This window comes from Bubalus kerabau, chromosome 6, assembly GCF_029407905.1.
Source record: "Bubalus kerabau isolate K-KA32 ecotype Philippines breed swamp buffalo chromosome 6, PCC_UOA_SB_1v2, whole genome shotgun sequence".
Taxonomy (NCBI): Eukaryota; Metazoa; Chordata; class Mammalia; order Artiodactyla; family Bovidae; genus Bubalus; species Bubalus kerabau.
In genome coordinates, this window is record NC_073629.1 from 69415201 (window position 1) to 69440153 (window position 24953).

The 24953-nt window shown below is 38.1% G+C and overlaps 1 protein-coding gene across 2 annotated transcripts in view; it reads right to left on the reverse strand.

Moving 5' to 3' along the window:
- Nucleotides 1–1159: 1159 nt before the first annotated feature.
- The window catches only part of MSH4 (mutS homolog 4), a 105385-nt gene continuing 81591 nt past the window's right edge, over nt 1160–24953 (reverse strand). For both annotated transcript variants that reach the window (XM_055585439.1, XM_055585438.1), the window contains 3 exons: nt 14666–14840; nt 7130–7218; nt 1160–4107 (listed from right to left, as the gene is read on the reverse strand). In XM_055585439.1, the coding sequence (XP_055441414.1) occupies nt 3916–4107; nt 7130–7218; nt 14666–14840 (456 nt within the window). In that variant the 3' untranslated portion in view covers nt 1160–3915. The remainder of the gene's footprint in view (nt 4108–7129; nt 7219–14665; nt 14841–24953) is intronic.

Below are 24953 nucleotides of genomic sequence, written 5' to 3' on the forward strand. Positions count from 1 at the left end.
AGTGGGTCTTAGAAGCCCAGGCAAATAAATGGTCGCAGAGGATATCTGTGCTCCAAATGGAGACTCAGCTGGAGGTTAAGGAGAAAAATGACATGGGGAGACCAAGCTTTGGTGAGCAAGGCCCGTAGCTTTATTTTCAACAGGGGCTTATATACCCTAAGTTACACATAGAGGATAATAGGGGATGCAAAGTCAGCAGTCTTTGATCCTTATCAAAAACCAGGGTTCTTTCCTGTAAATTTATCGTATACAAATGGTTTAGGTGATTTACATCATCTTCTGGCCAGAAGGCCTATTAACATTTTATGACTCTTGACAAAGACTTATCAACAAAGACTTATTTTCTCTAAGAGTAATTATTTTAAGGTTTGGCACCATCTTCTGAAGGTATTAGATAAAATTACATTCCTATAGGGCAGATGTGTAATGGGTTTACAACAAAGGAAAGAATTTATTACCTTAAGGGTCTAAAGTTACTAACACCAAGGCCACTACTTATTTTTTCTACATATCAACTATATTAATTAATACACATTCAAGGATACAATTCAGGGGATGTGGAAACTTGGCAACACACATTGGCTCATCAATGAAATCTTTTACTAGTTTTATTCTGACAGTTTCTAACTCTCTGAGAGGCTCTAAGCTATTTGAATATCTTAAGCTTCCCATAAACAATCGTATGCATAGCTGTAGGAGTCCGGGTAAACTTGTCAGGCGAGTTAGAGAGCCATCTGAGGGGTTTGGATTTAAACACTCCTAGTTGCCCAGGAACTTTATTAATTGGAGCTGTAAGTTAGCTCTTTGACAGAGAGAGTGAGATGGTGGTGGGGGACAGCCCCCAGTAAAGTCAGAGGTGAGAGCACAAAGCAATAAAGTAGGCAGACTCTGGTTTTTTGGGGGATAGATGCTCGAGAATATCCGGGGGGACTCCCGAGGCTCGATCCCGCCTTTGCGTATGCTGAGCCTCCTTCATCATGACCTTTGTCACGAGTGGAATGTCTCTCGCCGGCTCCCGGCAATTTAACATGTTACCAACAGCAGTGAAACTAAAAAGCAGCTAAAAAATAATTTTGGAAAAAAGAGTTTTAAAAATCACTGCTTGTGAAAGAATGATCAAAATAACTTTAAAATATCTTAAATACATTACTCATTGCACATCTATTAGAATGGCTAATATTTTTTAAAAAGCTGACCAGTGCTAAAGAACATGTAGGACAACTAAACCTCTCATACCTGGTTGACAGGAACGCAAAATGGTATAAACCCTTTCAGAAGGAGTTTAGCAGCTTCTCTTGAAGTTAAATAATACTTACAATATGACAGAGCCAGTCCACTAAATTAAGTAAATTTTAATAAATGAAAACTTAACACTCAACACAAAAATCTGTATCCAGATGTTCATAACAGCTTTATTTGTAATCGTCAAAAACAAAATGCCTAAATGTCCTTCAGTGAGTGAATAAACCATGGTACATATTCAATACAAACAATGGAATACCAGCTAGCAATGGATAAATTCTCAAGTACATGATGCTCAGTAAAAGAAGCCAATCTCTAAAGGTCACATGCTATCTAATTGGTAAAAACAAAATTATAGGGAAGAAATCCTGAACTATTCCCAGTGAAGACAGAGGTCAGGGAAGAATTTGGCCACAAAGGGCCAGTACTGAGGGAATCATCTGGTAGTGACTGAACTGTTCTGCATCTCGACTGTGGTAGTGGTAGTGGTTCCACAAATCCATAAATGTGCCAAAATTCATTAAATTATAGACTTAAATGAAAATTTAATTTTACTGGATGTAAATTTAAAAATATACATATTACTTCCCAGGCATGAGGGTTAGCTGCCTTTTTGCTCTACTCCCATGTACCTTAGCCCTAGACTTGAGAAAGATTAATTTATGTGAGGAGAAAGGTGGAGCAGACTAAAAAAATGGCTTTGAGGTAGATTATCAAGGTGTTTGCTACAACATTATGAATATTTATCTTAAAAGACTGGATTATGAGATAATGATCTATAATTTTAGAGAAAGACAAAGGTGAAGAGGTACTAAAGAGGAGACCAAATAGACCTGAAAATTAAAGAATGGATCATCTCCCTACCTTTCACCTCTGTCCTATAGCACCATGACTTAATAATTCTATATTCATCTGACTTGCTTTTTTATGTGCTTCTGCTACACACAAAATGATTGAAGAAAAAGCAATTTAATTTTAAGAAGATATAAATCCATTTTTATTTCAGTACTTCAAATCTAAAATAAAAGGGATTAATCAGCTGGCCAAAGTTTTTGCATCAAAAGCTCTAAATGATGAACAATTTCTTAAAAGTCTGGTGGAATTTAATTTGGCATTAAATGTAAAGGGAAGCTAATACATCTGAGGAAATGATATCTAGCATATTTAGTAGTTTGCACTTGTCTCTGCTGCCTGCTTTTCTTCCACAGCCCTGCTCCCCTTCTGACTTTTATTGCTTCCTTCTTTTCTTCCCTGCCCTCCTAAACAGTGTATGATGCCCTTTAGCTCCTCAATGCCTCCTAGAAACTTGCCATAAGTCTAAATTATCTATCTGCTTTTAGAAATGACCACACAAAATACAATTCATCTCAAAGGCTGTGAATTAAAATGTGGTTAATAATAAAATTCAAATACTGTGGAGCTCTATTTATAAAACATGATAATAGGAAATATAAGTAGTCTAATAGGACATTTAACATATATCTAATGTAAGTCTATGGGGTTGCACAGAGTCGGACATGACTGAAGTGACTTAGCAGCAGCAGCAGCAATGTAAGTACTAACACTAATTTACAGTAATTAAAAAAAAAAAAGAATGTGTGTCATTCATATTATAACTTTTCAGTATACCTGGCTACGAATATGTACTTAGAATACCGAGAATTTAATAAGGTCAAAATTATTACATTTTGTAAAATAAAATATGCATATATTAACAAAAATACTTTAAAATTATTTAATAATTTCCCCATGTTAGGCCTTTGGGTTGAGATTATGTGACTAAGTCTTTTACTGAGATGGAACTGTAGAAATAAGGTGTTTGAGAAGCTCTTTGCAGTTATTGAATAACACAGTTTTCCATTTTCTTCTGTCCATTTATAGAATAAACTTTGGGTAAACTCTAAAAGGTGTTGTGAGCCACATGCCTGTGCAAAAATAATTCTACATAATGTTTCCTTGTGAATCAACAATTAAGGCAAACATATCAATATTATCTCTCTGCTGCATTGGTTACTTAAAAAAGATGGTCAAAAATGAAAATTTGGAAAAGGGAAGGGGTTGGTGAGTAGAAAACAGAACACCTGGCTATTAGGTAACTACTCCTTCCAGAAACACTCTCTGCATTACGAAATACCATTTGCTGAATTTCAACCTTTAGAATTATACTGAATGCCAAAATGAATACTCTGAAACTCTCAATGCTATTCTAACAAACTTCAGATGTATCCAGTGTTGGAATTTGATGGCATTAATTAAGAAATTATTGAATCATAATAAGAATGTAAAAGAAATATTGGTTCCAAATAAGAGTATAAAAGAAAACCTCACCTAAGTTTCCAGGCCCACAAAGAAAGATTTCTTTTAGCTAAACTATATATGATAACATGTGAAACCATAACTTATAACATAAAGTTTCATAAATGAGAAAAGTGTCACATTAGATTTTTTCTAACATAAAAATCAGTTCTTTAAATAGTTCTCATTTCTTTCTTAAGTTATATAACAAACATTTTCTTATACAGAATATATGGATGATAATGCTGATGTTAATACAATGTAATTTTCAATTAAAATATAAAATTTAGCAAATATTTTCTTTTGCTCACAGGAAAAATGAATTCTAGGTTTCTCATATTAAGACATTATTTCATTAGTATAAGATGTGAATTGTTACTATTCTTCAGTCTTTTCTGAATCTTGTTCAGTCCTGAGAAAATCTACTTCATACTTCTTTTTGAGATTACTTAAATACGTTCGTAAACTGTCTGGATCCAATTGAGAGTTTCGAGCAGTTTGAACAAGTCTAGTAGCTAGATGGTACACAGCTCTCTGTCTTTCCATCTCAGGAGTACTCCTTTGGTTTTGCTGTTATTGAAAAAAATATAGATAAAAATTAAAATATGATTCTTATTTTGGCAATATTCTATCTCCTTTCATAGAAATAAGAATTCAATGGCTAACCAATATTTTTGGATAAGTCAGTCCCATCCAACTAGCAAATAATATACCAGAAAAAATAAATATTGTTTTGGAGAATAAAATTTCTCATGAGTATTTATGACTTTATGACAGATCCTAATCCTTGAAAACCATTTTTCGATGAAAAAAATCTGCTAAATGGTTCAAGTTTCTCAATACGACACCAAAATATAATAGAAAATCCACTAGAATTATGTCCTACAAACACTTTATCATTGAAAAGTTATGGGAAAATAACATTCTGCTAATTACTATGCAGTGTTCATAATTTTAAATGTCACTCAGAGTACTACTCTGCTATCTCCTACTTTAATTCCCCAGCAGATAAACTGGTGGACAGAATGGGTCATCAGTAAACTGTCCCTCAATAGGGTTCATATATAGAAATTGCTAGAGTCTAAAAGAAAATACTGCTTCAGGGATAAATTACATTTTTAAAATAAGCAACACAAATAGCTAGTTAAAATTATGCCTTAATTCTTAACAAATTATACTTAAGGATACCCAAGAAATAATGCTTAAAATGGGATTCTTCTAATACTTTGGAGGACCTTTGGATATTCAGTCCTTGAATACCTCCCTTCAGGGTTGGGAGTACAACTAGAAAATTCTTCATTCCCTTTTTTGACTGAGCTAGATAGAGGAATCAGCATTTTTTCAATCTTAACTTTTTATGTAAAGACTTGGTTTCCGTCCTCTAAGGGAAATACAATCCTTTCAACTCCTTCTAAATAGCCATGAATTTTAGGTAGCCAGGAACTCCTTCTCTCTCTTACTGTCACTATAGAAAAACTGCATACAACTCCATGAGATAGAACATTGATCCATCCATCTATCTGATATACTGACTGATCAACTATCCATTTATCATTTAAACAACAATTATAGCTATTATTATCTATATTCCAGATCCCATAAATTGTATTTACGACTACAGGGGATACAAAATGTCATCCTGACATGACAATGGAACTCAAAAAGCTCAGTCTTACAGTGAAACATACACGTTTACAAGCAATTGATTAATCATGAAAAGTTCCATAAGGGAGATACAAAATTGTTCAGAGGAAAGAAAGTTCACTTCCAGCTTGGGTCAAGAAAGGCTTCAATAGGATGGAGTATGGGTAGCCATTCCTTTCTCTAGGTGATCTTTCCAACCCAGAGACCAAACCCAGGTCTCCTACATTACAGGCAGTTTTTTACTGTCTGGGCCACCAGAGAAGCCCCATTTAATATGAATCTTGATGGACAGAAGAACCTCGAAGGAAAGATATTCCAGATGGAGGAAACAGAGAAAGCAAACACGTTAGAAAATGTGGTACACAATCAGGTCAAAATGATGAAACGAGAAGTAACTCAATGTGGCAGAAATGTAGAAAAGGAAGGGAACCTACTGAGATATAATTAAGAAGAAGAATTCATAGACTCAAGCATCCATGGGAGATATGAAAGTGAAGAGAAGAAAAGGTTTTTCAAAAGATGAGAAATTTAATTTTGGACCTATTGAAGAGAAAATGTAAGTTAAGGTTTTAAGAAGAAATATGGAGAAAAATATACAGATTGAGTCAAAAAGAAATGAAAATGGAGGCTGAGGAAAGGATGAGAATCACCAAGAGTACAGAATTCTAAACAAAGAAATGGTAAAATCTTAGGAATACTTCTATTTGGTAGATGGAATAATAGAAAGCACCAGTGAAGAAGGGAAAGAAGTAATCACCAAAGAAGTAGAAGAATGAGAATTACTCAGTAAAATATTCAGCTAAAGAGAGGTTATATTAATTTTCAGTGGATAAAATTAGCCTGTCTTGAATATATGTTGAGCAGCATCAGGAAATCTAAAAACTGGAAGACTACTGGAGAGGTTGTCCATAATTGGATTTGGCAAGAGGAATTCTGAATAACTAGGTAATAAGAGGCTCTTCAGAACTGGACCACTGCCAAAATCACTGGTGAAAAATTCCAATGGAATAACTAGGCAAGTAAAGTCATAGAAGCAGTTGAGGTCAAAAGACTGAAGGATGTAAAAAAACAAACAAACAAACAAACAAAAAAACTGAAGGCAGGTTAAGAAAGAGTAAAAGATAAAAGAAAGGTTAATACTGAAGAAAATTTATACTGCACCTCCTTTAGTTTACTGAACAGGATGGATTCTTGAAATAATATAAAGCAACCTGATGCAAAAAAAAAAAAAAAAAAGATTTCCAAATTTTCAGTTACCAGATATAAATTCAGTGTTGGATCTACTTCTTCCTAGCAGATCACTTAATCTCTGTGAATCTCAGCTGTAAAAATGTAAGTAAAAATGATAACTTTATTATTTATCTTTAATTAAACCTAACTACTTCATGAAGAGTTATGAGGCTTATATATGATAATGGATACAAGAGCTTTGAAAACTATTTTAAAAGATATGAAATGTTGTGCATAGTGTTTCTTTTTTTTTTTTTTTTTGGCTGTGCCAAATCTTAATTGCAGCATGTGGAATCTTCAGTGTGGCATGTTGGGATCTAGTTCCCTGACTAGGTATCAAGCCCAGGCCCCTACACTGGGAGCGTGGAGCCTTAACCATTGGACCACTAGAGAAGTACTTTGATTTTTATTTTTAATGCTTATTTAAAGAGATTTCTTTTCTTATCATAAAGTCAGTGTAGCAATAAGTACTAGATTAACTGAACTGTTTAACTTTTGTTTCCTATCTTATTAGTAGATTTTCTAGGGACAGTTATAATACATCAAATCATTTAGTTTTGAGAAGTAAAAAGGATTTCCTTTATTTAGGAAATAGGTTTTGTTTTAAATGTTTTAATTATTACTTATTATATATTTAGATCCAAGACCATAATAAGCATGTACACTACAAGTATTTTCTTAATTTGAAAAATAATTCTTATTGCTAATATTTCCTTACCAAAATCTGTCTGGTAATTTGAGTTGTGATGTCTTTGGCATCCAAGACAATTGATGGTGGAAGTGATGACACCTCTGCAGCTTTTAATCCTAAAATTATAAACAATGGGGCGTCAATATTATTACTTGTAGTTTTGCTATGTTTGTTTTAATCAGTATTAATCTTTTCTTCACAGATTTAAACTTCCTTTCTTAGGCTTTTATGAACTACTTACTTCTTAAAATTACGTTTTTCCAAGTTCTGGGTGACAACTTACCAATTATTAGATTTAATTACTTGCTAAGACATGTAAGACAAATTAGAATATCAATTACCTCTCAAGATACCTCTGAGACAGAAAATATGAAAGGGAAAAGAAAAAGGTAATTAGAAAATCAGATAATAGTAATAACATTGAAATTCCAACTACAAATTCAGTTGGTTTATAAGTCAAAGGACATAATGGGTTTTGCAGGATAGAAGAAAGTGTAGTCACAGATAAGCTTACAGCTGAATAGTCATATATTTAGTAGATTAATGAGAGAGGGATTTCTCAGAAGTCATAACAGTAGGTGACTACTCCATGGAAATTCAAATACCAGTAATATTCTCATGCTCTTAGATTTTTATTGTATCAGTGTCTCACAGATTTTCTACTTTATGCTAATAGTTTATTTATTGCTTTAGAGGCAATAGAAGCAACATCAACATTTATTTAAAAGTTACTATCTGCTAGGCACTGTGCTAGACAGTTCATATTTGATAATTCATCTAATCCTCACAAATCCACACATATCACCATTTAATAGATGAAGCTGAGGCTTATAAAGATTAAACATCTAATACAAATTAAGTTACACATTTGATTTTCCCATTTCAAATAGCAAAGGAAAGATGCTTTTTTTTACTCTCACAAAGAACAGTCATAGCTAAAATAATTTTGGGAAATTTATCTGTAAAAGTCCACTTTGTGGGTCGTCTGCATGGTGGCTCTACAGTGGGGCTAATGGCAACTTTCTCCAAGAGGACTTATGCCATATGCCATGCCTCCCAGGTCTGCTATAGCCAGAGCCCTTGTCCCTGCAGCAGGTCACTGCTGTCCTATTCTTCCATAGCAGACACTCAAACATTCAAAAAGCAGGTCTGGCTCAGTTTCTTGTGAGGTTGCTGCTCCTTTCCCTGGGTTCTGGTGCATTTGTTCGCTCCCTCTGAGTCTCTCTGGCAAGTCTGAGATTTGATTTTAAAACATGATTGCATCCCTCCTATCGTCTTGTTGGAACTTCTACTTTGCCCTTGGGCACAGGATATGTTTTTTTGGTGGATCCAACATTCTCCTACAGATGGTTGTTCAGCAACTAGTCGCACTTTTGGTCTACTCGGAGGAAAAGATGAGCGCAGTTCTTTCCACTCCACTATCTTCAGTTCAGTACAGTTCTGTCGCTCAGTCATGTCCAACTCTTTGCAACACCATGAACTGCAGCACATCAGGCCTCCCTGTCCATCATGAACTCCCGGAACCTACCCAAACGCATATCCACTTAGTCGGTGATGCCATCCAACCATCTCATCCTCTATCATCCCCTTCTCCTCCTGCCCTCAATCTTTCCCAGCATCAGGGTCTTTTCAAATAAGTCAGCTCTTCACATCAGGTGGCCAAAGTACTGGAGTTTCAGCTTCAGCATCAGTCCTTCCAGTGAACACTCAGGACTGATTTCCTTTAGGAGGGACTGGTTGGATCTCCTTGCAGTCCAAGGGACTCTCAAGAGTCTTCTCCAACACCACAGTTCAAAAGCATCAATTCTTCAGTGCTCAGCTTTCTTCACAGTCCAACTCTCACATCCATACATGACTACTGGAAAAATCATAGCCTTGACTAGACGGACCTTTGTTGACAAAGTAATGTCTCTACTTTTCTTTTTTTTAAATGTATTTATTTTAATTGGAGGCTAATTACTTTACAATATTGTATGGGTGTTGCCATACATCAACACGAATCTGCCACAGGTATACATGTGTTCCCCATCCTGAACCCCCCTCCCACCTCCCTCCCCATACCATCCCTCTGGGGTCATCTCAGTGCATCAGCCCCAAGCATCCTATATCATGCATTGAACTTGGACTGGCAATTTGTTTCATATATGATATTATACATGTTTCAATGTCATTCTCCCAAATCATCCCACCCTCTCCCTCTTCCACAGAGTCCAAAAGCCTGTTCTATACATCTGTGTCTCTTTTGCTGTCTCACATACAGGGTTATTGTTACCATCTTTCTAAATTCCATATATATGCATTAGTATACTGTATTGGTGTTTTTCTTTTTTTTTTTTTTTTAGTTTTCTTTTTTTAATTTTATTTTATTTTTAAGCTTTACATAATTGTATTAGTTTTGCCAAATATCAAAATGAATCTGCCACAGGTATACATGTGTTCCCCATCCTGAACCCTCCTCCCTCCTCCCTCCCCATACCATCCCTCTGGGTCGTCCCAGTGCACCAGCCCCAAGCATCCAATATCGTGCATCGAACCTGGACTGGCAACTCGTTTCATACATGATATTTTACATGTTTCAATGCCATTCTCCCAAATCTTCCCACCCTCTCCCTCTCCCACAGAGTCCATAAGACTGTTCTATACATCAGTGTCTCTTTTGCTGTCTCGTACACAGGGTTATTGTTACCATCTTTCTAAATTCCATATAAATGCGTTAGTATACTGTATTGGTGTTTTTCTTTCTGGCTTACTTCACTCTGTATAATAGGCTCCAGTTTCATCACCTCATTAGAACTGATTCAAATGTATTCTTTTTAATGGCTGAGTGATACTCCATTGTGTATATGTACCACAGCTTTCTTATCCGTTCAATGTCTCTGCTTTTTAATATGCTGTCTATGTTGGCCATAACATTCCTTCCAAGGAGTAAGTGTCTTTCAATTTCATGGCTGAAATAACCATCTGCAGTGATTTTGGAGCCCCAGAAAATAAAGTCAGCCACTGTTTCTACTGTTTCCCCATCTATATGCCATGAAGTGATGGGGCTGAATGCCATGATCTTAGCTTTCTGAATGTTGAGCTTTAAACCAACTTTTTCACTCTCCTCTTTCACTTTTATCAAGACGCTCTTTAGTTCTTCACTTTCTGCCATAAGGGTGGTGCCATCTGCATATTTGAGGTTACTGATATTTCTCCCAGCAATCTTGATTCCAGCTTGTGCTTCATCCAGCTCAGCGTTTCTCATGATGTACTCTGCCACTACCTTAGATTTAGATTATACCAAAGAAGTTCTTGTACTGTTGCACAGTTCTAGGGCTCACAACAGATTCCCCAACCTGGGAACCTGGCAAAGGGCCTGAGAACCCTGAGGGAATTTGACTTTGAAGGGATTTGATAACAAAACTTCCAAAGGACTGGGGAAACAGACTCTTCGAGGGCACAACAAAACCTTGTGTACACCAGGACCTAGGAGATAGGAGCAGTGACCCCGCAAGAGGCTGAACCAGAATTGCCTGTGAGTGTCCAGAAGTCTCTGATGGAGGTGTGGGTCGACAGTGGCCTGCCAAGGGTCAGGGGCACTGACTACAACAGTCCTGGGAGCTGCATTGTACTGGGCTAAGTCCTTTGAAGGAGGTCACCATTACCACCATTACTCCTGCAATAGTTTGGCCTCAGGCCAAACTACAGGGAAGGACCACAACCACACCACATCAGCAGAAAATTGGATTAAAGATGTACTGAGGATGGTCCCACCCATCAGAGCAAGACCCAGTTTTCCACACAGGGAGTCCCTTCCATCAGGAAGTTTCCATAAACCTCTTATCCTCATCCATCAGAGGGCAGATAGAATGAAAACCACAATCACAGGAAACTAACCAAACTGGTCACATGGATCACAGACTTGTCTAACTCAATGAAACTATGAGCCATGCCGTGTAGAGCCACTCAAGACAGACAGGTCATGCTGGGGAGTTCTGATAAAATGTGGTCCACTGGAGAAGGGAACAGCAAACCATTTAAGCATTCTTGCCTTCACACCCCATGAACAGTATGAAAAGGCAAATATATGACACTGAAAGATGAACTCCCCAGGTCAGTAGGGCCCAATATTGTACTGGAGAAGAGTGAGAAATAGCTCCAGAAGGAATAAAGAAGCTGAGTCAAAACAGAAACAACACCCAGTTGCGGGTGTGTCTAGTGGTGAAAGTCTAATGCTGTAAAGAACAATATTGCTTAGGAATCTGGAATGTTAGGTCTGTGTTTCCAGGTAAATTGGAAGTAGTCAAACAGGAGCTGGCAAGAGTGAACATCAACATTTTAGGAATCAGTGAACTAAAATGGACTGAAAAGGGTGAATTTAACTCAGATGAACATTACATCTACTACTGTGGTGAAGAATCCCTTAGAAGAAATAGAGTAGCCCTCACAGTCAACAAGAGTCCAAAATGCAGTACTAGGGTGCAATCTTAAAAGTGACAGAATGATCTCTGTTCATTTCCAAGGCAAATCATTCAATATCACAGTAATCCAAGTCTTTGCCCCAACCACTAATGCCAAAGAAGCTGAAGTTGAGTAGTTCTATGAAGACCTACAAGACCTTCTAGAACTAACACCCCAAAAAAGATGTCCTTTTCATTATAGGGGACTAGAATGCAAAAGTAGGAAGTCAAGAGATACCTGGGTAACAGGCAAGTTTGGCCTTGGAGTACAAAATGAAGCAGGGCAAAGGCTAACAGAGTTTTGCTAAAAGAAAGCACTGGTCATAGCAAACACCCTCTTCCAACAAAACAAGAGATGACTCTACACATGAAAATCACCAGATGATCAATACCAAAATCAGACTGATTATATTCTTTGTCACTGAAGATGGAGAAGCTCCATATGGTTAGCAAAAACAAGACGGGAGCTGACTGTGGCTCAGATCATGAATTCCTTATTGCAAAATTCAGAGTTAAATTGAAGATAGTAGGGAAAAATCACTAGCCATTTGAGTATGACCTAAATGAAATCCCTTACAATTATACAGTGGAAGTGACAAACAAATTCAAAGGATTAGATCTGGTAGACAGATTGCCTGAAGAACATTATACGGGAGGTGGTGATCAAAACCATTCCCAAGAAAAAGAAATGCTAAAGGCAAAATGGTTGTCTGAGGATGTCTTACAAATAGCTGAGAAAAGAAGAGAATTGAAAGGCAAAGGAGGAAAGGAAAGATATACCCATCTGAATGCAGAGTTCCAAAGAATAGCAAGGAGAGATTAGAAAGCCTTCCTCAGTGATCAATGCAAAGAAATAGAGGAAAACAACAGAATGGGAAAGACTAGAGATCTCTTTAAGAAAATGAGAGATACCAAGGGTGCATTTTGTGCAAAGATAGGCACAATAAAGGACAGAAATGGTTTGGACCTAACAGAAGCAGATGATATTAAGAAGAGGTGGCAAAAATACATAAAAAACTACACAAAAAAGATCTTAATGACCCAGATAACCACAATGGTGTGATCACTCACCTAGAGGAAGCACGTTGGAGTGCGAAGCCAAGTGGGCCTTAGGAAGCATCACTACAAACAACGCTAGTGGAGGTGATGGAATTCCAGCTGAGCTATTTCAAATCCTGAAAGATGATGCTGTGAGAGTGCTGTACTCAATATGCCAGCAAATTTGGAAAACTCAGCAGTGGCCATAAGACTGGAAAAGGTCAGTTTTCCTTCCAATCCCAAAGAAGGGCAGTGCCAAAGAATGTTCAAACTATAACACAATTGCACTCATCTCACATGCTAGCAAAGTAATGCTCAAAATTCTCCAAGCTAGGTTTCAACAGTACATGAACCAAGAACTTCCAGATGTTCAAGTTGGATTTAGAAAAGGCAGAGGAACCAGAGATCCACTGGATGATAGAAAAAGCAAGAGAATTCCACAAAAACATCAACTTCATTGACCAGGCTAAAATCTTTGTGTGGATCACAACAAACTGTGGAAAATTCTGAAAGATATGGGAATTCCAGACCACTTTACATGCCTCCTGAGAAATCTGTATGCAGGTCAAGAAGCAGCAGCTAGAACCAGACATGGAACAACAGACTGGTTCCAAATTGGGAAAGGAGTACATAGAAGCTGTATATTGTCTCCTTGCTTGTTTAACTTTTATGCAGAGTAAATCACGTGAAATGCTGGGCTGGATAAAGCACAAGCTGGAATCAAGATTGCCAGAAGAAATAGCAATAACCTCAGATATGCAGATGACACACCCTCGTGGAAGAAAGCTGAGAGGAACTAAAGACCGTCTTGATGAAGGACAAAGATGAGATTGAAAAAGCTGGCTTAAAATTCAACATTCAGAAAACGAAAATCATGGCATCTGGTCCCATCACTTCTTGGCAAATAGATGGGGAAACAATGGGAACAGTGAGAGATTTTATTTTCTTGGGCTCAAAAATCACTGCAGATGGGGACAGAAGCCATGAAATTAAAATACATTTGCTCCTTGGAAGAAAAGCTATGACAAACCTAGACAGCATGTTAAAAAGCAGAAACATTATTTTGCCAACAAAGGTCTGTATAGTCAAAGCTGTGGTTTTTCAGTAGTCATGTATGAATGTGAGAGTTGGACCATAAAGGCTGAGCACTGAAGAATTAATATTTTTGAACTGTGGGGTTGGAAAAGACTCCTGATAGTCCCCTGGACTGCAAGGATATCAAACCGGTCAATCCTAAAGGAAATCAATCCCGAATATTCATTGGAAGAACTAATGCTGAAGCTGAAGCTCCAATACTTTGGCCACCTGATGAGAAGAGCCAACTCACTAGAAAAGACCCTGATGCTGGGAAAGACTGAAGGCAGGAGGAGAAGGGGATGACAGTGGACGAGATGGTTGGATGGTATCACCGACTCAGTGGACATGAGTTTGAGCAAGCTCCAGGAGATGGTGAAGGACAGGGAAGCCTGGTGTGCTGCAGTCCATAGGTCATGAAGAGTTGACATGACTGAGCGACTGAACAACAACAAATGTAAAAGTCAATTGAAAATTCCCTGAATCTGTCAACTTTACATGTATCATAATGATTTATGATTAATCATTAGGAAATATCTAACCAATTTTATGAACACACATAATTTGGTAACACATTCCATTTTAAGACTTAAGATTTAATTATCAAGTTCTCCAAATTTGAAGAAAACAGAGGAAGGACCTTGTTACTAAAAGAGTGTCTAAGAAATATATAATTTCCAATTCAGTATATAACATTCAAGTACAACTAAATTACATTTTCCTAAGTATAGAAACTATACTTCTGGGGCTCCCATGTATTATAATTCTACATGGTTACTGTTAATATGTTTTTGAAACAAGCTTAATACATAAAAATGTGAATTTGACATAGAAAATACAGTCTTAGAGCACATAAGCATTCAAAAGAATGAAAGATAAAACTGCTTAGACTGATAGTCAAATAAACAGGAAAGAAAGTTTATCTTATGAGAATACATAGTATTTCAGCATATACACACTTTATATACACAGATATATATAGTATAAAAATATAAAATTTTTATAAGCATACCATAATTTTTTTCTTCTGTGAGTCCCTTAGAAAGTTTGTAGGTATACAAGATTGCTTCTTTATTTCTTGAAGTGTTCTTTACATGTTGAACTTCAAAATGCACGTTTTCTACATTAGGATACAGAACATCTATCTGGCACAGTTCCAGGAAATGTGTAGCAAACAGTGTAAATGCCTAAAATATATAATGAATATCAGTATTTTTAAATGCACTAGAAAATTTTAGTTTAACTATTTAAACATAAAATTTATTTTAACTTATTAAGTAGCTTCACAGAAATGTAATGAAACTGGTGAACTTTGAGGCTAACATGGTCAACTCATCCTAAAATGTTTTGAAATTTTATATTCAATGAGGGAAACATTTATTATGTTTACAGAAACACATGTATGTTACATTATGGAAAAGAGAACAAATGCAAAAATCCTAAAAGAAAGAACCTGATGATATTGAAAGGATGAAGTTTACCAGAAATATAGCTATTAACTGAGGTAATCATTTATTAGAGAAGTTACCCACAAACAAAATCATAACATTTCCCTCACTTTAAAAAAACTTTACTTTAAAAGTACATTCCTCCCATATAAGCAGTTTAGGGAAAGTGAAGTAAGTGGATCATCTTATGTATTTGAAACTGCATAGGTTTTTGCTTTTATATTTGCATTATGTTAGGGTTAGGTACTTATACAGGGAGAAAAAAAGGTTGAGAACACTGCTTGGTACAATGATTCTTCAAGTTTAGTAATCCCCTGGGGAGCTTGTTAAAGATGCAAATTATTGATGCTTATCCCCCTCACATTCTCAATCAGCAACTGTAATTTAGGGCCCCAGGAAATTGCATTTTCCCTAAGCACTTTAGGTGATTTTGATGGAGATGGTTCAAGTGACTTAAGACCAGCACAGTGGCTTCCTGCCCTGTGTTCAGAGTTACTGAGGCAGATATGACTAATTATGTTTTAAGACACCAGTGAGACATGAAATACAAGATTAGTGGAAAATTTAAATAGTAAAACATTAAAAAGAAAATATTTGACTGGCAAATGACTATCAGTTATGGAAAGCAGTTAGCAAGGTTTTGTACATGACAGAAAAATATGTAATAAATCTCAACTATTAAGCAAATCAAAAGGGGGTATAAAACAAAGTTTATAAAGCAACAGGAAAATTATTTCTTAGAAATTTATTTTTGGCTGTGTTGGGTCTTCACTGCTGCCTGTGGGTTTTCTCTAGTTATGGTGAGCGGGAGCTGCTCTCTAGTTGCTGTGCATGGGCTTCTCATTGCAGTGGCTTCTCTTGTTTCAGAGTATGGGCTCTAGTGTGCATAGGCTCAGTAGGTGCAGCGCATGGGCTAGTTATCTTGCAGCATGTGGAATCTTCCCAGACCAGAGACTGAACCCATGCTCCCTGCACTGGCAGTCAGATTCTTAACCACTAGAAAACCAGGCTAGTCCCAAGAAAATATTTAGAAACCCAGTAAACTATTTAGAAGCTAGAGACAATGTTCACAATAACTATTATGTCCTCAAATTTTATGGCTGCATACAGTTGCTCAATCGTGTCCAACTCTTTGTGATCGCTGGGACTGTAGCCCTCCAGGATCCTCTGTCCATGGAATTTTCCAGGCAAGAATACTACAGTGGGTTGCCCTTTCCTACTCCAGAGGACCTTCCCAACCCAGGGATGAAACCCACATCTCTTGTGTCTCCTGCATTGGCAGGTGGATTCTCTACCACTGTGCCACCTGGGAGGCCCATACTATTAATGAGATACATGCAAATTAAAGAAATTGTGAAGTATCATCTTATATATACTATAATATCTTTTTTTATTAAGACAGTAAATTTAGTTCCCTCATCATAGCTGATAGCATTATAAACTGCAACAGCCCTTTGGAAAGTAGCATTGTCGGCTGTTTAATCAGACCCTCTGGCTTTATCACTTCAACTTTGCTGCCTGCTCTAAAGAATACACAGAAGAACTGTACAAAAAAGATCTTCATGACCAAGATAATCACGACGGTGTGATCACTCACCTAGAGCCAGACATCCGGGAATGTGAAGTCAAGTGGGCCTTAGAAAGCATCACTACGAACAAAGCTAGTGGAGGTGATGGAATTCCAGTTGAGCTATTTCAAATCCTGAAAGATGATGCTGTGAAAGTGCTGCACTCAATATGCCAGCAAATTTGGACAACTCAGCAGTGGCCACAGGACTGGCAAAGGTCAGTTTTCATTCCAATCCCAAAGAAAGATGATGCCAAAGAATGCTCAGACTACCACACAATTGTACTCATCTCACACACTAGTAAAGTAATGCTCAGAATTCTCCAAGCCAGGCTTCAGCAATACGTGAACTGTGAACTTCCAGATGTTCAAGCTGGTTTTAGGAAAGGCAGAGGAAACAGATCAAATTGCCAACATCCACTAGATCATCAAAAAGGCAAGAGAATTCCAGAAAAACATCCATTTCTGCTGTATTGACTATGCCAAAGTCTTTGACTGTGTGGATCACAATAAACTGTGGAAAATTCTGAAAGAGATGGGAATACCATACCACCTGACCTACCTCTTGAGAAACCTATATGCAGGTCAGGAAGCAACAGTTCGAACTAGACATGGAACAACAGACTGGTTCCAAATAGGAAAAGGAGTACATCAAGGCTGCATATTATCACCCTGCTTATTTAACTTATATGCAGAGTAAATCATGAGAAACGCTGGGCTGGAAGAAGCAGAAGCTGGAATCAAGATTGCCAGGAGAAATATCAATAACCTCAGATATGCAGATGACACCACCCTTATGGCAGAAAGTGAAGAGGAACTAAAAAGCCTCTTGATGAAAGTGAAAGTGGAGAGTGAAAAAGTTGGCTTAAAGCTCAACATTCAGAAAACTAAGATCATCTGGTCCCATCACTTCATGGGAAATAGACGGGGAAACAGTGGAAACAGTGTCAGACTTTATTTTTCTGGGCTCCAAAACCACTGCAGATGGTGACTGCAGCCATGAAATTAAAAGACGCTTACTCCTTGGAAGTAAAGTTATGACCAACCTAGATAGTATATTGAAAAGCAGAGACATTACTTTGCCAACAAAGGTCCGTCTAGTCAAGGCTATGGTTTTTCCAGTGGTCACGTATGGATGTGAGAGTTGGACTGTGAAGAAAGCTGAGAGCTGAAGAATTGACGCTTTTGAACTGTGGTGTTGGAGAAGACTGTTGTGAGTCCCTTGGACTGCAAGGAGATCCAACCAGTCCATCCTAAATGAGACCAGTCCTGGGTGTTCATTGGAAGGACTGATGCTGAGGCTGAAACTCCAATACTTTGGCCACCTCATGCAAAGTGTTGACTCATTTGGGAAGACCCTGATGCTGGGAGGGATTGGGGGCAGGAGGAGAAGGAGATGATAGAGGATGAGATGGCTGGATGGCATCACCGACTCAATGGACATGAGTTTGGGTGAACTTCGGGAGTTGGTGATGGACAGGGAGGTCTGGCGTGCTGCGATTCATGGGGTTGCAAAGAGTCAGACACGACTGAGCGACTAACGAACTGAACTGAACTAAGAAATGTCAGCTTGTGGACAGCAACCCTGGTCTTGGGTCCTGCTCTGTACACATCGTCGACCAGATGAATCCTCACACTTTTCCTGTGATGTACTCATATTTCACCCCCTGTAAGAGGGGCTCTTATGTCGTCGTCTATCAAATTTTATATATCAAATCAATCTATTATAGTAACTCCATAAATTCTATTTCAAGTTAATTTAACAAATAATTATTCAGAACATTTATATTGCAAAAACTGTACTAGGCAGTAAAGATACTAGGTTAGAAAAATAATAATTAACTTTAAGCCTCTTAAATGTAAGTAGCAGTAATTATATTTTTACTATTAAGCCAGCTGCTTCAGGATAGTGGAGAACGTAAGACAAGTGAATTCCATGAACATGAGCCCATGGCACTGCATTTGCTATGAAGTGAGTTCCTTAATCAGAAGCAGTTCTGCGGTTCTGTGTGGAGTATCATGACAGTGGATAAAGCATTCTGTTAGGTTCATGGGTGGCAGCTTTTGCAGAAGCCATACATTCAGGGAAGGCAAATCTGTATCCAGCATAAGTATCCCAGTCCAGTAAGAACAAACTGCTGCCCCTTTCACAGTGGAAGTGGTCTAACATAATCAACCCGCCAACAGGCAACAGGCTAATCACCTCAGGGAATGGCAATGTATCAGAGGCTCAGTTTTGGTCACTGCAGCTGGCAGACTGGGCATTCAGGGATGGCTGTGGCCAGGGTGGCCACAGTGAATGGAAATCTATGTTGCTGAGCCTATGGATAACCTCCATCCATGACCCATGGCCACTTTGTCCATGAGCCTATTGGTGAGGTCAGGGTGGCTAGGGAAAGAGGATGACTGGTATCCAGAGAACAAGTCATCCTATTCACTTGATTATTAAAATTCTCTTCTCCTGAGGCCACTCTTTGGTGAATATTCACATGAGATAAATATCTTTATATTTTTTTTTTACCTATTCTAAGAGATTTATCCACATTCCTCTTCTTCAAATATCCTTGCCAACAGTTTTCTAAAAATGTTCCTTTGAAGTCTCAGCCAGACCACTGGCCACGGCCCATGAATTGATATATAATCACATATCTGGCCATTTCTCCTTACAAGCAAAATGAACAACCAGGTACAATGCTTGAAGTTCTGCCCAATCAGACAATTTTCCTTTACCAGTGCTCTTTGGGGACTAGAAAGGGACTATAGTACTAAAGCTGTTCACTTTTGGGTGACACCTGAATGTCATGCAAAACCATCTATAAACAAGGCAATTCTCCTCCCCTGTCAACTCTCTAAGAGGCAACTGGTACAAAGTGAGAAAGAGAAGGCAGTGTAACAGGAATGAGCAGTTGGGCCATTTCTTCATGTAACTTACTTGTGACTTCAGGGCCTCTCTGGTCCAATCGTGTATATAACACCCCTTCCATTTGATGATAAAGTGCTGCTGTGCATGCCCAACTTTAACATCCAGCTCATAATGGGCAGCTCAGGGCACATGATAATTTGATGGCTTGTGGTTAATCGTTCAGTCTCTACTAAGGCACAGAAGCTGGGCTATAAGCTGTTGCTCAAAAGAAAAGTAGTTATCTATAGAGGATGGCAGAGCTATGCTCCAAAGTCCTAATGCCCTGTGCTGAAATTCACCTACAAACAACCTGTCAAAGAGTCCAAACAGCACCTCTATATGTCACTGACACTTCAGACACTACTGGGTCTGCTTGATCATATGGCCTAAGTAGAAGAGCAGCTTGCAAGGCTGAACCTGTTGTAGACTACCACACTAAGATCACTTGGTAAATGGGCTGAAGTAACACATCCAAAGAAGAAATATGTTGCCTCTAAAATCCAAAGAGGGTAACAATGCATTTTGCATCTTTTTAGAGGGGCAAGATGTAACAACTTATCTTCCACCTTAGAAGTGATATCTCAACATGCCTCATACCACTCAACTCCCAGATAGTTCACTGAGGAAGAAGGCCCTGTACTTTTTCTTTTTAAAAATTGTTTTAAACTGAAGCATAATTAATTTATATATAAGAGATAGGGATGGGAGAGATGGGAATACCAGACCATCTAATCTGTCTCCTGAGAAACCTGTATGGGGGTTAAGAAGTAACAGTTAGAACCCTCTGTGGAACAACTGATTAGTTCAAGATCGAGAAAGGAGTATGACAGAGCTGTCTGCTGTCATTCTGTTTAACCTATATGCTAAGCACACTATGAGAAATGCCGGGCTGGATGAGTTACAAGATAGGCAGGAGAAACATCAACAGCAACAGATATGCGGATGATACCACTCTAACAGCAGAAAGTGAAGAGGAACTAAAGAGCCTTTTGATGAGGGGAAGAAGCAGAGTGAAAGAGCCAGCCTAAGACTAAATATTAAAAAAAAACTAAGATCATGGCATCTGGCTCCATTACTGCATGGCAAATCGAAGAGGAAAAGGTGGAAGTAGTGACAGATTTCCTCTTCTTGGGCTCCAAAATCACTGCAGTGACTGCAGCCATGAAATCAGAAGACTAGTGCTTCTTGGCAGGAAAGCGATGACAAACCTAAACAGTGTGTTGAAAAGCAGAGACATTACTCTGCTGATAAAGGTCCATATAGTCAAGGCTATGGTCTTCCCAGTGGTCATGTGCAGTTGTGAGAGCTGGACTGTAACGAAGGCAGAACACCAAAGAATTGAGGCCTTCAAACTGTGGTGCTGGAGAAGACTCCTGAAAGTCCCTTGGACAGCAAGGAGATCAAACCAGTCAATATTAAGGGAACTCAATCCTGAATATTCACTGGAAGGACTGATGCTGAAGCTGAAGCTCCTGTATTTTGATCATCTGATGAGAACAGACAACATTGGAAAAGTCCCTGATGCTGGGAAACATTGAAGGCAGAAAGAGTAGAGGATGTCAGAGGATGAGATGGCTGGACAGCATCACCGATGCAATAAACATCAACTTGGGAAAATGCCAGGAGATGGTGAGGGGCAGGGAGGCCTGGCGTGCTGCAGTCCACAGGGCTGCAAAGAGTGGGACACAACTGGGCGACTGAACAACAACAACAACAATTTAACAGTGTTGTGTTAGTTTCAAGTATATAGCAAAGAAATTGCATTGTACATATATATATTTGAGTATTCTTGCCTGGGAAATCCCATGGACAGAGGAGCCTGGCAGGCTACAGTCCATGGGATCACAAAGGAGTCAGACATGACTTAGTGACTAAATATGTATATATATATATATGCACACACATTCTTTTTCAGATTCTTTTTCATTATAGGTTATTATAAGATATTGAGGATAGTTCTCTGTGCTATAAATGAGGTCCGTATTGTTTACCTATTCTATATTAGTAGTGTGTATATGTTAATCCCAAACTCCTAATTTATTTCTCCCCCAATCCCCTCTTTCCCTTTGGTAACGATAAATTTGTTTTCTATGTCTGTGAGTATATTTCTCTTTTTTTTTTAGATTCCACACATATGACACTTATCTATTTCTGATGCACTTCACTTAATATGATCATTTCTAAGTCCATTCATGTTGTTGCAAATGGCATAATTTCATTCTTTTTGGTGGCAGAGTAGTATTCCATCTGTATGTATGTATGTATATAAACACACACACACACACCCACACACCACATCTTCTCTATCCATTCATTTGCCAATGGTCATTTAGATTACTTCCATGCCTTGGCTAATGTATATATAGTGCTGCCATGAACATTGGGGTGCATATCTTTTATCAAAGTTTTACAGTGATAGAGTTTTCTCTGGATATATGCTCAAGAGTGGGATTGCTGGATCATATTTAACTCTAGTTTTAGTTTTTTAAGGAACCTTCATACTGTTCTTAGCGGCTGCACTAATTTACACTCCAACCAACACTGTAGGAGGGCTCTTTTTCTCCACATCCTCTCCAGCATTTATTGTTTGTAGATTTTTTAATGATAAGTCATTCTGACTGGTAACAGGTGACAACTCATTGCAGTTTTGATTTGCATTTCTCTAATAATTAGCAATATTGAGCATCTTTTAATCTGCCTGGTGGCAATCTGTATGTTTTCTTTGGGGAAATATTTACTTACATATTCTATCCTTTTTTTGATTTTTTTTCTTTAAATATTAAGCTGTATGAGCATTTGTATGTTTTGGAAATTGGGCCCTTGTCAACTGAATCAATTTGCAGACATTTTCTCCCAGTTTGTAGGTTGTCTTTTTGTTTTGTTTATGGTTTCCTTTGCTGGGCTTCCCTGGTAGCTCAGACAGTAAAGAATCTGCCTGCAATCCAGGTGACCTTGGTTTGATCCTTGGGTCAGGAAGATCCCTTGGAGAAGGGAATGAACCCACTCTAGAATTCTTGCCTGGAAAATTCCAGGGACAGAGGACCCTGTCAGGCTACAGTCCATGGGCTTGCAAACAGTCAGACACAACTAAGCGACTAACACTTTCACACTTTGCTGTGCAAAAACCCTTAAATTAAGTTAGGTCCCATTTGTTTATTTTTGGTTTTATATTCATTACTCTAGGAGACAGATCCCAAAAGATACTGCCATGATTTATGTCAAAGAGTATTCTGCCTACATTTTCCACTAGGAGTTTTATAGTATCTGGCCTAAGGATGAGGTCTTCAATCCACTTTGAGTTTATTTTTGTGTATGATGTTACAGACTGGTCTAATATCATTCTTTTGGTTGTAGATGTCCAGTTTTCCCAAAACCACTTATTAAGGCGACTGTCTTTTTTGCATTATATATTATGCCTCCTTTGTCATAGATTACTGACAATAAGTGCATGGGTTTATTTTGGGGGCTTTCTATCCTCTTCCATTAATCAGTTTTTGTGTCAGTACTATACTGTTTTATTGTGATCCACACAGTCAAAGGCTTTGGCATAGTCAATAAAGCAGAAATAGATGTTTTTCTGGAACTCTCTTGCTTTTTCGATGATCCAGCGGATGTTGGCAATTTGATCTCTAGTTCCTCTGTCTTTTCTAAAACCAGCTGGAACATCTAGAAGTTCACGGTTCACGTATTGCTGAAGCCTGGCTTGGAGAATTTTGAGCATTACTTTACTAGTGTGTGAGATGAGTGCAATTGTGCGGTAGTTTGAGCATTCTTTGGCATTGCCTTTCTTTGGGATTGGAATAAAAACTGACCTTTTCCAGTCCTGTGGCCACTGTTGAGTTTTCCAAATTTGCTGGCATATTGAGTGTAGCACTTTCACAGCATTATCTTTCAGGATTTGAAATAGCTCCACTGGAATTCCATCACCTCCACTAGCTTTGTTCGTAGTGATGCTTTCTAAAGCCCACTTGACTTCACATTCCAGGATGTCTGGCTCTAGGTCAGTGATCACACCATCGTGATTATCTTAGTCATGAAGATCTTTTTTGTATAGTTCTGTGTATTCTTGCCACCTCTTCTTAATATCTTCTGCTTCTGTTAGGTCCATACCATTTCTGTCCTTTATCGAGCCCATCTTTGCATGAAATGTTCCCTTGGCATCTCTAATTTTCTTGAAGAGATCTCTAGTCTTTCCCATTCTGTTGTTTTCCTCTATTTTTTTTTTTTTTTTTTTGCATTGATCTCTGAGGAAGGCTTTCTTATCTCTTCTTGCTATTCTTTGGAACTCTGCATTCAGATGCTTATATCTTGCCTTTTCTCCTTTGCTTTTCACTTCTCTTCTTTTCACTGCTATTTGTAAGGCCTCCCCAGACAGCCATTTTGCTTTTTTGCATTTCTTTTCCATGGGGATGGTCTTGATCCCTGTCTCCTGTACAATGTCACGAACCTCCGTCCGTAGTTCATCAGGCACTCTATCTATCAGATCTAGGCCCTTAAATCTATTTCTCACTTCCACTGTATAATCATAAGGGATTTGATTTAGGTCATACCTGAATGATCTAATGGTTTTCCCTACTTTCTTCAATTTAAGTCTGAATTTGGCAATAAGAAGCTCATGATCTGAGCCACAGTCAGCTCCCAGTCTTGTTTTTGCTGACTGTATAGAGTTTCTCCATCTTTGGCTACAAAGAATATAATCAATCTGATTTCGGTGTTGACCATCTGGTTATGTCCACGTGTAGAGTCTTCTCTTGTGTTGTTGGAAGAGGGTGTTTGCTATGACCAGTGCGTTCTCTTGGCAAAATTCTATTAGTCTTTGCCCTGCTTCATTCCATATTCCAAGGCCAAATTTGCCTGTTACTCCAGGTGTTTCTTGACTTCCTACTTTTGCGTTCCAGTCCCCTATAATGAAAAGGACATCTTTTTTGGGTGTTAGTTCTAAAAGGTCTTGTAGGTCTTCATAGAACTGTTCAACTTCAGTTTCTTCAGCATTACTGGTTGGGGCATAGACTTGGATTACTGTGATATTGAATGGTTTGCCTTGGAAACGAACAGAGATCATTCTGTCGTTTTTGAGATTGCATCCAAGTACTGCATTTTGGACTCTTTTGTTGACCATGATGGCTACTCCATATCTTTAAGGGATTCCTGCCAGCAGTAGTAGATATAATGGTCATCTGAGTTAAATTCACACATTCCAGTCCATTTTAGTTTGCTGATTCCTAGAATGTCAACATTTACTCTTGCCATCTCCTGTTTGACCACTTCCAATTTGCCTTGATTCATGGACCTAACATTCCAGGTTCCTATGCAAATTGCTCTTTACAGTATCGGACCTTGCTTCTATCACCAGTCACATCCACAACTAGGTATTGTTTTTGCT